The 14,055-nt window shown below is 43.9% G+C and overlaps 1 protein-coding gene across 4 annotated transcripts in view; it reads right to left on the bottom strand.

Moving 5' to 3' along the window:
- Sulf1 (sulfatase 1) overlaps positions 1-14,055 on the bottom strand; it is a 181,846-nt gene that overhangs the window by 15,584 nt on the left and 152,207 nt on the right. For all 4 annotated transcript variants that reach the window (XM_069990892.1, XM_069990895.1, XM_069990894.1 and 1 more), the window contains exons 13-18: positions 12,016-12,235; positions 9,276-9,528; positions 7,136-7,232; positions 6,506-6,600; positions 6,110-6,175; positions 4,483-4,655 (exon numbers count right to left, since the gene is read on the bottom strand). In XM_069990892.1, the coding sequence (XP_069846993.1) occupies positions 4,483-4,655; positions 6,110-6,175; positions 6,506-6,600; positions 7,136-7,232; positions 9,276-9,528; positions 12,016-12,235 (904 nt within the window). The remainder of the gene's footprint in view (positions 1-4,482; positions 4,656-6,109; positions 6,176-6,505; positions 6,601-7,135; positions 7,233-9,275; positions 9,529-12,015; positions 12,236-14,055) is intronic.

Below are 14,055 nucleotides of genomic sequence, written 5' to 3'. Positions count from 1 at the left end.
GGTGGTATCTCAATGTTGTTTTGATTTGCATTTCTTTTATGGCTAGAGAGGTTGAACATTTCTTCATGTGTCTATTGGCCATCCTTCTTTCCTCTTCAGAGAAGTTTCTCTTTAAGTCTTTTTTTTTTAATATTTTTTATTGTGAAAGTACTGTACAGAGGGCTTACAAAAAATTATATTAAGTGAAGTAAGCCAAGCCCGAAGAAACAGGTCCCATGGTTTCCCTTATTTGCAATATCTAGTTTATGTATGAGTCAAGCAGAAAAGGTCAGATAAGGTGATGTTAGAAAAATGAACCCTAAGATATGTATTTAAATGTTTTTTCTTTCATGCATTTGTTTCTAACGCATTTATAAGATTATTTCTTTATTGCTTTTTATGTCCCTTCCCCACAGTATAACCCCTGCTTTCACTGTATTTGATGTCGGTATAATTTGTGGAGGGGAAGGGGAAAAACAAGTCATTTAAATAAGGATACAGGTGGACCCGTTGCAACAATTGTACAAGTTGTCATGTCGAAAACAAACTTTACAACTTTGATGGGGGGGGGGGAGGATTAGGTAGGGGGCTGCGGGAGGCTGGGAAGGGATGTAAAGGGTAAACAAAGGAGGAGGCTGCAATGCTTGGTAAGAAATGTATGCATTATCCTGCCCATGTAATTGTAGCCCCTCTGTACAGTATGTTCTCAAATAAAATTAAATTAAATTAAAAAAAAAGAAATATACTCATTATCCTATTGTTATTATTGAATTTCAAAATTGTGTTGTTTTGCCAGGCAGCCTCATGAGTAGCTAGGATTATAGGCATGAGCCACAGGCACCCAGCTGGCTCAGTACATTTTAAGTGTGACATGGAGACTAATGAATCAGAGTTACATTTTTTAAGGACCCTCTAAGGAATCAAATAATTTTTTTTTTTTTTTTGGTCTGTTGTGGGGCTTGAACTCTGGGCCTGGGCGCTGTCCCTCAGCTCTTCAGCTCAAGGCTAGCGCTCTACCACTTAAGCCACACCACCACTTCCGGCTTTTTTCTTTTTGCTTATGTGGTGCTGAGGAATCGAACCCAGGGCTTTATGTATGCAAGGCAAGCACTCTACCACTGAGCCACCTTCCCAGCCCTGTACTTCTTTTTTTTTTTTGTCGGTCATGGGGCTTCAACTCTGGGCCTGGGCGCTGTCCCTCAGCTCTTCAGCTCAAGGCGAGCGCTCTACCACTTGAGCTACAGCACCACTTCCGGTTTTCTGGTGGTTTATTGGAGATAGGAGTCTCACGGTCTTTCCTGCCCGGGCTGGCTTTGGACCGCAACCCTCAGATCTCAGCCTCCTGAGTAGCTAGGATTACAGGCGTGAGCCACCAGCTCCCGGCTCTTCAAATAAAAAATTTTTAAATAAACTTTCCTCTCTAATTTAAATTTTTATTTTGTGTCTTTTCATAATATACAGGTCAGGTTAGAATGGTAGCACAATAAAGTATAATTTAATGTAGACCATACTTTTTGTATGCATTTATGTGCTGATTCTGGGGCTTGCAATCAGGGCCTAGGCGCCATCTCTGCGTTTTTTGCTCAAGGCTAGTGCCCTATCACTTGAGTCACAGCTCCAATTCTAGCTTTTGGATGTTTAATTGGAGATAAGAGTTGCATGGATTTTCCTGCCCAGGTTGGCTTCAAACAGAGATCTTCAGATCTCAGCCTCCTGCGTAGCTAGGATTATAGGGATGAGTCATGGGTGCTTTGCTTTTAAAATGAATTTTTTTTACTATGGCTTGCTATTAAAATTTTTTTTCACAAGTCATTGTTCTAGAATAACAACCTCAAAAGCACCATATATATCAATCTGGTTTGAGTGAGATGGAGTCTCTCCTCTGCTTCCGAAAACTAAGTGACAACAGGAGACTGCTCCTTCCATTCCTCATGTTACTAGCACAGTGACACCTAGCAGCAGACAATGAAAGTTCAATTAAATCAAGTTGATTTCTTATTGTTTTACATATTTATTCACCTAATATGTCAGAGGTACAGTGTCACATACATGTGGTTTTATCTATAATGAGAAACATGTAGTCTAGTGATGAAAGCAAAAGTTATGTGAATATAAAATTAAAACAATAACAATATCTAATTGCAAATAATGCTGACAGTGTATATGTCTGCCTCAGTATCCATGGATGGGTTCCAGCAAGTCCTGAGAACACCAAAATCAATAAAAGCTCAAGTTCCCCATATACAATGATGTAGTATTTGTATAGAACCATGCACAATGCCCTGCATACTGGAAATCTTTGCTCGATGACTTGTAACACCAGAAACAATGTAAATGTTACATGGATCTTGAATATATTCAGTACATTTGTTTTCTAAATATATTCCATGTGCAGTTACTTGAATGTACCATTGTAGAACCAATGGATTTGGAGGGCTAACTGCAATCGGGTTCCTCATGTGAGACACAGGAATGGTCTCCAAGAGGAGCACCATTGAAAAGGAGAAATGGAGGCTGAGTAGACTGAGAGGCACAGAGCCTTGGAAGAGAGGACAAAGGCCGTGCCGTGGGAGAGGAAGACGGCTGAGCAGATGGCTGGAGGGCAGGAGTGGGAGCGAGGGAACAATCTAGACAAGGACCAAATTATAGCATGCAGGACTTTATTGGCTATGGGAAGGCTTTGCATTTCAGGCTAAGAAAAAAACAGGATGGCATCAAGAGATCCTTCTAAATTCAGCCACAGTGGATGGATGAGAGCAAGAGAGGAGTCTGGGAGATACCACAGGTGGTTTGCCAGTGGCTAAGCTAAGAAATGAAGCTGTCATGAACAGGATGGTCTGAGTAGACAAAGGGGTAAGGGCCTCCTTCCGGCGGGAGCCACTGGAACTTCCTGTTCTGAAGGTTTCATCTTTCAAGGGGCTTCCTACCAAATCGGTCACATTTTCAGAACCACTGTTCATGCTACCCTCTCCACTGAGATGCTGTTCTCTCCTTTATACTTGGATGACTTTACTTTTTAGATTTCACAGAGAACCATTGCTTTAATTTGGATCTAGAATCTCCCCTAAGGTTCAGGCATTAAAAAGCTTGCTCCTTTTGCTTTAAGAAGTGGGGCTGAGTGGGAGATCTTAGGTTACTGGGGGTGTGTTCTTGAAGGGAATGGTGGGCCTCTCCACATCCTCCTTCTCTCCCTGCTTCTCAGCTGCCACCACATGCTTCAGTCATGATGCCCTGTCTTGCCACAGGCTCAAAAGCAATAAAGCCCACTGATCATGGACTGAAACCTCCAAAACTGTGAGTTACAAATAAGCCTTTCCTCCTTCCAAGTTGATTGTCTCAAGTGTTTGGTCATAGTAATAGAAAGGTGACTCACATACTCTTTACCTGCTTTAGAAGGATCCTCTTAAACCTTGACCACTTTGTCCTTCATTGCATGAATATAAGTTGCAATTATTTTATTTCATTTTTTTCTTTTTATAACCCTCCCCCCCACTGGAATGTAAATGTGATGAGAGCAGAGAATGAGAGATCATGCTTATTGTTGTATCCCTGTACACAGCCCAGAGCATGGAGGGAAACAAAATCCAGCAATCTCAATATCCCTCAAAGATCTACAAATTTGATTTCAGGAGCTCTATAAGAAGTTGAGTGCTATGACTTAACAGTCACTTAGCCTAAACCCAAGCACAGACACAAATCAGGAAGCACCCAAATGGTAAGGTAAAACTTCCTCCTGGATTGGCCTTTGATTCTCCTAAGAATAGTCTGCGGATTTTACAACTCCTTGGAGTTCCAAATCCACTGCCTGAGTGGTTTCCACTGAGCCTCTTAATGGAAAGATTGGGTGTGTATCCGCTCTACTGGTAAGCTTTCAATTGGATGACATACCATGAGAATCTAGGGTATTATTTCTGAATGTCCTCCATGAATATTATACACAGACCACCAAAGACGATAAAAGCACTCGTTTTAAAAAGTGCATCATTATTCTGTATCCTCAACAGCTCAACAAATGTGAGGTAATACTTCTTGCACCCTGCTAGCACTGAGGCAGAGTAAACCTGCAGAGGGTATGGATTCTTTCCCAATCTTTTACTTTCTTTGATTACACTTACACTATGCAGAGTAAAGCTAAGAAAAAAATCTAGTTGGGATAAAATTAGGCATTTGCCAGGAAGAAACCCTTCCTGTTGTTACCACTTGAGCCACAGCGCCACTTCCAGCTTTTTCTGCTTATGTGGTGCTGAGGAATCGAACCCAGGGCCCTCATGCATGTGAGGCAAGCACTCTACCACTGAGCCACCTTCCCAGCCCAATACCAAACATCTTTTTCTAATGAAGAAAGCCATTATTTTTGCAGTATAGATCTTTATAGGACACCTGCCTCCTCCATCTGCTTAGATGTCTGTTTTCTGGGGCTAAAGACTTGAACTAAGGAACTCTAGTAAGAGTCATGTGCTCTGTCTTGGTGGCAGGAAAGAGCGTGTGCAATGAGCCACTTACGGTTCCAGAAGGGGGCCGTCTGCCAGTGGTTGTTGTCATGCGTGAAGCAGGTGAGGCCGGGCAGGCTGCATTCTTCCCCTTTCCTCTGGCGTCTCTTCTCCTTCCTCTCCTTCTTCCTCCTGCGCGTCTCCTTGAAAAGTTGCAGTTTGCTGTCCACTTCTTGAGCAGCCTCCCTGTCCCAAGAGAAAGGGTGACCCCAGGCCCTTTCTCAGTGACAGATGGGACTGTCGTTAGAAGCCTACCACAGTCATGTTGATTCACGGTAACAGATACACGAAAGCAGAAGAGCTTTACTTCACAGAGGGCCTCGACACAGAGTGAGCACGGTGGAGAAGGTAAACAAACTCAGTGAGTGTTAGAACTATGTCAGAACCTTCTAAACCTAACAGGATCAACATCTTTCCCCTCATTTATGTGCAAGCACCGAAGGGCCCAAACGTCTCATGCATGCACCAGTGGACCCCGTTAACCACACTCTTTAGGCAGATGGCATAATTTGGGGGTGGTTCAATGCCATAGGGTCAACCGTTGATCAGAGCGGATGGCTGGAATAAAAGACTTCCAAAAAGATCCTTCGGTAAATTCTACAAAATTGGTTTGGAAAGCTGATTTAAAAAATTCTTGTCATAAGGCTTTTGTTGAGGTTCAAAGAGCAAATCACCTATACATGTAAATTTTGCTATTGTTTGAAGTATCTGTTTCCTTATAAGGTCAGAATACAGCACCATTACAGGAGGCTCTACTGCACTCCGAATCCTAATCACCTGTCTCTGACGCAGTTGCTCTTGACGGAAGGTAGTCTCAACATGGGAGGTACAATATGCAGGCAGAACTAGAGTGGAATCTGTGTGGCTTTCTGTCAAAGATTCCAGAAGCAATGTAGCATCATAGAGTTCCTTGTGGGAGGTGTTGGTTTTCTATATTTTCCTTCCTCCCTCCCTCCTTCTCTTCCTTCTTTCCTTTCTTCCTCCCTCCCTCTCTTCCTTCTTCCTTCCCTTCCTCCCTACCTATGCTAGTTCTAGTACTTGCACTCAAGACCTTAGGCTGTAGCCCAGTTTCATTGCTTAGAGCTGGGGCTCTTCACTTGAGCCATGTTTCTAGCCTGGTCTTTTGCTAATTAAGGAAATAGAATCTTGTGGACGTCTCTGCCCAGGCTGACTTGAAACTCTGGTCCTAGCTGGGCACTGGTGGCTCACACCTGTAATCCTAGCTACTTAGGAGGCTGAAATCTGAGGATCTCAGTTCAAAGGCACCCTGGGCAGAAGAGTCCGTGAGACTCTTATCTCCAGTAAACCACCAGAAAACCAGAAGTGTCGCTGTGGTTCAAGGGGTAGAGCGCTCACCTTAAGCTGAAGAGCTCAAGGACAGTATCAAGGCCCAGAGTTCAAGCCCCATGACTGACAAAACCTAAAAACAAAACCCACCAAATTGTGGTCCTCCACATCTCATCCTCCTGAGTAGAGCACCTGACTGCGCTGTCCACTTGCTCAGCTACAAGCCCTCGGGACAGATGAATCTGCCTCTTCCAGAGCATCACCATTCGCAGTGCAAGGATTCCCCCAGCCTCACAGTGGACAGTGACCAGCCCTTGACAACCAGCAAAGGAGGACAGATAGGAGTTACTTACTTGAATGGGTGAAGATGGGTCTTTAATTTCTCTTGCCGTTTGACACCTTTCTCTTTATTGTAATAGCTGCAGGCCAGAAGATTATAAAGTGAGTCTTTATGACCTTGCCTTTGAGCACAAAGTGCGTTTCATAAAAAGAAAGCAACCTAGAGGGCAGCCAGTTACTCAAGGGACACTATTTCAGCTTGGGGAGATGGATTCTTTAGCTTGCGGAAGTTCAATGGCTCACATGAATGAGGCCAGTGTAGCACAGGAGTGAGCATGCAATTGAAACAAACCAAGTGACTATTTTGTACATTTTGTACATAGCTGGCTCTGTGTTTGTTAACAAACTGGTCATGTCCCCCCAGCTTGGGTAGCACTGCCTGTGGAAGAGGACCCCAGCCACACGGTCACCTCTGCTTGGCACAGCTGCATTCCTCAGGCTTTCTTCTCTTCAGGTGTCCTCTAACCTCTCTCAGATTCTTAATCTTATCCTGCAGAGCTTCGATCTGGAAAACACACACTCCAACAGTGAACATCGAAAGGGAGGGGTTGTTTTTGCCAAGTAACTTGCTTTGTATTGTTTGCTGTGCTCTTCAATTGTAACTATGGAAGCTGATAAATTAATTTGGAAACAAACTGGGCACAGAATACCTCTCTCTTTCTGTCTCTCTCTCTCTCTCCCAACCTGGTGTGACACAGATAAACACTCACAGATGCCTTTCTGTCATTTTCTTCAAGAGATTGCAAGTGATCATTGACTTACTTTGATCTTTGAGTCTGTATGCAGCAGGGCTACCACTGAATCACTGGGGAGAAAGATAAATACTTTGATTTCCTCTTTTTTATGTAATAATGAGAATGATGATGCATATGTACAGTATGTCCCTGGCCACAGTAGGGCTGGCAAGCAACCAGGACATGGAAGATAACTCATGTCTGTGCTGACATCACTATTTGTTTACACTGCTGTGGATGGAGCCCAGGCTGCACGTGTAAGGTGAGTGTTCCGCCCCATGCCACGCTCTCAGCCCGGATGCTGACCTCTTTGTCAATGTATGCCTTGTGGTCTTTCCAGGCTCTGGCTGATTGATACAGTTCTCTCTCACAATGGATTGTATCATTTGGGAGAATAAAGCACCTGCAAAACATACACAGAATAAACAGGTTGACATTCCAATATATTTTTTTAAACGTGAAGTTTGCAATGAAGTTAGCAGCCTCAAAAATCTTACTGTAGATATAGAGTGAGTTTGGAATAGACAAAGGACAATGAGAGTGTGTCCTGGTAAAAGATGTTGACACAAGTCTAAGACTAAGATCATCACTAAGATTTTCTTGCAAGGCAGCTTTTCCTATGCATGCTCTCAAGCTGCATACAGTGGCTCACGCCAGTAGGCCCAGCTGCTCAGAAGGCAGGGTCAGGAGAATCAAGATTTGAGGTCAACTAGGGTAAAAAAGACTCCATTTCAAGTGATAACTCTCATCTATCATCTCAGCTCTTTGGAAAGCATAAATAGGAGACTGAACATAAGTGGGAAGCTGGATGTATAAAATAGCTTAACAAAACCAAAAAGGTGTGTGTGTGTGTGTGTGTGTGTGTGTGTGTGTGTGTGTGTGTGTGTGTGTGTGTGTGTATGTGTGTGATACTTAAGTGATAGTGTGCCTGTCTAACAAGCATGAGGCCCCAAGTTCAACCTTGAGTAGCACAAAAAATAAAACAAAACAGAATGTCACCATGAACATGTTCTACTCCCAAGCCCATTGTTAAAGTATACATATAGAGAGAAAAAAAGATTTTTTTTCCATAATCACAATGCAAATGGCTTATCTGAAGAAATAACACAATGAGAAGAAATGTATTCATTTCAGGCATTTTGTTCAAAACAGCTTGTCTTATGTACTCCACTAATCATTTTGAAAAAATTATTATTATTCGTGTGTGTGTGCGCGCGTGCGTGCATGCGTGTGTGCACGCGTGTGCGTGCGCGTGCACGTGTGTGTATGCGTGTGTGTGTGGCGTGTATATGTGTGTGCGGCATGTGTGTGCACACGCGCGTGCGTGTGTGGAAGTCTTCGCCTTGGGCCTCTTGCATGCTCAGCAAGTGCTCTACCACTGGTCTGCACCACAGGACACCAGCTCTGCATTGAGTGCTGAGCCAGGAGGTGGAGGGGTAGCTCAAGCTGTACAGTGCCAGCCTTGAGCAGAGCCCCTGAAAGAAGGTGAATGAATGGCTATGGCTCAACCCATAATGACAGAGAAACAAATACTAGTGTCAATCTCTTAGTTTATAACTCACAATGTTAAGTGCCCGGAGATCAGACCAGCAATAAATGTCCTGGGTGAGCTTATTACATGCTCCATGCCTCCAAAATAATGAAATTAGGGAGAAAAGAAATCCTACCAATAAATTCAAAAGGGTTTTCTCTCTTTTTCTTTCATCCTCTCCCTCCCCCCCCCCCTTTTTCTTTCTTTCCTTCTTTCTACCACTAGTGCCACAGCTCCATTTCTGGATTTTTGGTGGTTAATTAGAGATGAGAATCTCATAGACTTTCCTGTCTGGGCTGGTTTGAAACCAGGATCCTCAGATCTCAGTCTCCTGTGTAGCTAGGATTATGGGCGTGAGCCACCAGTGCCTGCATTTGAGGAGAAGCCAAAGAATCAAGCAGCATTACAGGCGTGGCAGAGTCCCTTCCCTTCCCTACGTGCCTCGCAAGGCCCTTTCCGACCTCCGTAATCTGGGACACATAGGCTTTTCTGTATCTTCCATACCTTCCTTCTCTACGCTGCTTTTGTAAAATCTCCTTCAGGACCCACAGTCTTCTCTGGGGCTGTGTTTCATTTCTGAGATCATGATGACACAGTGCTGTAAGTGATCAGACCACGCAGCGTGGAAGAGCCCCCACCAGTCCCCATAACTGTTTCCATATGCTCCTAGACGCCTACAAAGGTAATTATTTAGTGGCAGGAACTCCAAGCCTGCTAAATCAAGACGTGACAGAATGACTCTGGCTGGATTCCCAGCTGATTAGCCTTAATATGAAATTGAACTGGAAGCACACGTCCTTACCACTGGTGGTTATGTAGACCAGCCCCACCCAGAGCTGCCACTTCTTTGTAAAGGGCAGAACGGAAATCACAGGGGACCGGGGACAATGTCTATGTCCACCCTAGTGAACTTACTTGTGTGTCACGTGGACAGTGGTGGGTGGGCCCACTGCATTGCTGCTGTCTGCCAGCATCTCGCCCTCATTGCCACCGCTGGCAGCCTGGCGGCTGCCCAGCCCACTTTGGCCTTCATCATGGCGTTTGGCAAGGCTCCTTGGCTGCAGCACTTGCAATTCTTCTTCTTCCAGATTTATGTCATAGATTTCGCCTTCAAATTCCACAGACAAGGAACGAGTCTGCCGGGTATGGACAAATCTGGGCTTATACTCTGGAAACAGAGGAAGATGGGTTTGTGTGGGTGAGGAGTGAAGACACTGATCACCTGTCCCAGCAAGGAGAGACACAGGCGGAGCAAGATGCAGAGCTGTGGTCACTGCAGCTCTCTGGACAGCCATGGTGTCTAGAGGAGCCGGGATGAGGAGCCATGGGCTTCATCTGGCTGTAGCCCACAGAAGGGGGACGGATTTCATGCTTCTCTGGGCTTCACGCCCTTCATCCCTCAAGTTGGGGGAGGGGCAGTCTTGGTAATCTCTAAGACCCTTTCTTTCCATGCTGGGACTTCTATGTTTAGCTATGGTAATCTGGATAAAATTATATTCCTGATTACAGTATTCATAATAACTTTTCTTCACTGAGTTGTTGCTGTCTTCTACATCAAGTATTATCTCATATCTATCCTCTTAAAAGGTATGATTATAATAAATCCTTACATAAAAATATACTGGATTGTCCTAGTAGGCTCATGAAATTGATGTCATCATCCTCATTTGATGAATGAGAAAACCAAACCTTTAAATGTTCCATACATTTTGCAGAAATACAGGAACTACAATTGGACCCGCTCATCATCAAGTGACTTTTTATAGCTGGCAGATGGAGGGTGGTGTTCTGTGGACCCCGGAACATTTGTCAAATAATTATCAGGTCCTAAAGAAGGCCCTCACAGGGCCACACTGGGCCCCTGTTTAGCAGACACATTTAGTCTGTGGAGGCTCGGGCATCTGGCCTTAGCTACCCACCTGCTTTGGAAACAGGAAGAAGAGGGAACAAAGGCCAGGCTTTGAGACAGCTCTTCACAACTCTGCCATTTCCTGATGGTGAGTGGCCTCCATGACAGCAAGTGACTGAGTATTTCCCGGAGTTCAATGTGGCATCTTGCTCTCTACTATGCTAGATTCCACCATTTGAAAAAAGCTCCCCAGGATTCCTGCTTGTGCCCAACATTGACATATTCATGTGTTTTATGGTCAATGCTTGGGCAGTGGGGCCTAACTTTCTGGAAGGGAAGAGGAAGCCTCCTACTTCTACGCTGCATTTTTGTAATTCACTTTTGTCCAAGGACTATGTCAGAGGACCTCATCCTTTGTTGGTTTTAATTAGATATTCTTGTCTGAATAATTTAAACTGGGCTTATTTTTCCAGGAAGGAACAATATCTAAGTCAATGGTTCTTAGTTTTTCAGGTTATGGGTTCTTTTAAGAACTCATTGAAAATGATTGACTTTGAGAAAAATGTGCATCTACATAGAGAACACACTCAATTTTGGGTGAAATACTAAAGATTCATGATCCTAAAGCCTGTTTTGAATCCACAAAAATGCCTGCTTGGATGTGTGTGAGCTGGTACTGGGACTCAGAACCTCATGCTCTCATTGTTTTCTTTTCCTCTCAAGGTTAGTACTCTACCACTTGAGCCAGAGCTCCACTTCTGACTTTTTACTGGTTAGGGAGAAGAATGTCATGGATTTATCTACCCCAATCCTCGCATCTTACCTTCTTAACTAGAAAGAATTATAGGCGTACGATACCAATGCCAGGATTAAATATTCCCATTATTGTCTGGTATGAGTCCACCCTCCACCCCCCCAAAATCTGGACACAGAACTGTCCAAGACACTTATTTCCAAGTGACTACAACAAACAACCGTGATGGAGTTGAGCCACTTTCCCATTAGTCCACTAGATGGCACTAGAGCCTCACTCATCAGTGGAAGGTGTCATTCTGTGGGCTTTTTATTTACATAATCAGGTATTTCAAAGCTGCCTGAGAGTTGAGGTCTTTTTTTCTTCTTCTTCTGTATTTTAATTTATTTTTAAAAATTCTATTTTTATTATCTTTAAGTAGTAGTACAAAGGAGTTACCATTCAACAAATCAGATTATACATATAACACATCTGGATTGATGGTCCCCCTGCCGGATAGCTTTTCTGAAGGAAATACCAGACAGTGAAGTTCATATTAAATTGGGCTAGTTTGACACTGCCAGTCAATAAGTCCAACGATATGACAAAATGATATATATATATATATATATATATATATATATAGTGTTCTAAAATGGATTAAACATATCTTTTAAAAAGTTTCTTATCCTTTTTGTCTTAACTGCACACACAATGATACACTGGATTGATTTTTTTTTTTTAATGAACAGTTTAAGGCAGATAAAGCAGGGCATTAATAAACTCCAAGGTAAAATAAAATGGACCTAAACTATGCCCCTTTCCCTTTGGGAGCCATTCCATGGCTGTTTGCATGTGCATATGTTTTGCATCTAGTTCTTAACTAAATATTCTATTTTCAATGAAAATATTTACAGTGCAAAACTTCCAATTAATATAAGCCTTCTCATTTAGAACAATGATTTGCTTCTAGTCTGAAAACCACACACTGATGCTATCTGTGGAAGAAGCAAGCTTTTATGTCCTTGAGGCCTTGGCTGGCCACTGAACAGGGTCACAAGATTAAGGCTTACTGGGAGAGGCCTGGCTTCTCAGGAACTGCCTCTGACTCTTCCTCTGGCTGCGGCTGGCGCGATAGCCATTCTCGCGACAACTGCACTCCTCTCTGTCTTTGCCCTGGAAGCCTCGGGAGTAGATGGTGCGCGTGCTCTGGCGGACTGGGAGCAGGTCACTGGGTCCTTTGCACTTGTGGATGCGAAGCTTGCCAGATGTGTCCTCAATGCACTGCCACTTCTGAAAAAGCAATGGGAACACAGGTGGTATTTATTAAGTGCAGTCCTAGGTGTTTTTTTTTCTTTTTTCCTTTTTTTTTTTTTTTAAGCAGCTCTGGCAATACCATTAAAGCACATGAATGAAGAAAGACAATCTTTTAAGTGATCCTGCAGGGACTTCATTTAGTACTTTCTTCCAACCTGGGCAAATACAGATGCCAATGAAATAATTGGAAATTAGAACTGTCTCAATGACACTAGAGCCAAAAACTGATATATGAAGCCCCAGCACCCAGACTAAACAGCCCTGTTAGAAGCACAGAAAAGCCCTTAGCTTTCCAAGACACAGGGACCCAGCTGTCCGGGCTGTTTTTAACAGAGGACCCACCCCCACCTTCACTCCTCTTTGGAAAAACAAACTTGGCTGCTTTGTTCTCCACCCCTGAATTTCATTTTCTTTTGTCTCATTTCTCTCCTCCTCTTTTCCTCCCTCTCTCCCACCCACCATCCCTCCCTCCCTCCCTCCCTCCCTCCCTCATTCCTTCGTTCCGTGTGTGTGTGTGTGTGTGTGTGTGCGCGCGCACACACACGTGCATGCATGCATGTACACAGCCATCCTGGAGCTTGAACTCAGGACCTGGGTGCTGTCCCTGAGCTTTTACTTGTTAGTGTTCTATTGCTTGAGCCATGGCTCTGCTTCTGGTTTCTTGGTGGTTAATTGGGGATAAGAATCCCATGGACTTTTCCTGCCTCAGCTGGCTTTGACCTGGGATCCTCAGATCTCAGCCTCCTGAGTAGCTAGGATGATAGGGGTGAGCTACCAGGGCCTGGCTTCTGCCTCTGAATCTCTCAGCAGCCAGGGCAGAGTGGCATGTGGGGAATACAGGCCAAGCAAACTCATACTCTGGATGTTAATGATCTTGGGTTTCTTTTCATCTTTTCTCATCCTTCTACACACCTTGCCCATGACAGCTGTGTTGTGGGCACTCTTCTGAGGGAGACAGCACCTTTCCCAACAAATGCCCCAGGGAAGTAGCACTGGGTTTCCTAGTTTGAGATTTCAACCCCAGCTGCTACTAATACTGCAGGGCCTATCTAATCCATAGGACTCACTGGGCACTGGTGGCTCATACCTGTAATCCTAGCTACTCAGGAGGCTGAGATCTGAGGATCACATTTCAAAGCCAGCCTGGGGAAGGAAAGTCTGTGAGACTCCTACCTCCAATTAACCACCAGAAAACTGGAAGTGGAACTGTGGCTCAAAGTGAAAGAGCTTTAGTCCTGAACACAAAAAGCTGAGGGATTACCCAGGCCCTGAGTTCAAGTCGCACAACTGACAAAAAAAATCCACATGACTCATCAGAACTAAGAGTCCTCGACACTTCTCGGGCATCAATCTAGTTGAAATATTAGTTCTTTGTCGTGGGAAGCATTTCAACGGATCCATTATATTTTGAAAACCTGAAACTTCTTTTACTTTTAATTTGTCTTTCTCTTCCTTCCTTGGGGAGGTAGGAAGAATATTGGCTTTAACTTGAAGTGATGCAAGCGATGAGAAAGTGTAGTGTTATCAATAAAAGTACCATGTATGTACCCTGTCAGTACTAGAGCGTTCACTCTCTATCTTGTTTGGCTTTTTTGCTCATTGGTGGTGCTCTACTAACTGAACCATGCCTCTACTTCCAGCTTTTCACTGGTTAATTCGAAGAGTTTTGCGATTTGTGAACTGCAGCTGGCTTCAAACCTTGATTCTCAAATCTCAGCTTTCTGATTAGCTCGGATTCTAAATGTGAGACAGTGCCTTCCTGATACTTTAAATGCAAATATATAAACTGTGGCCAA

Source organism: Dipodomys merriami, unplaced genomic scaffold (assembly GCF_024711535.1).
Source record: "Dipodomys merriami isolate MVZ:Mamm:240054 unplaced genomic scaffold, mDipMer1.0.p SCAF_4, whole genome shotgun sequence".
NCBI classification, from domain to species: Eukaryota; Metazoa; Chordata; class Mammalia; order Rodentia; family Heteromyidae; genus Dipodomys; species Dipodomys merriami.
This window is presented reverse-complemented; position numbering and strand designations above follow the sequence as displayed.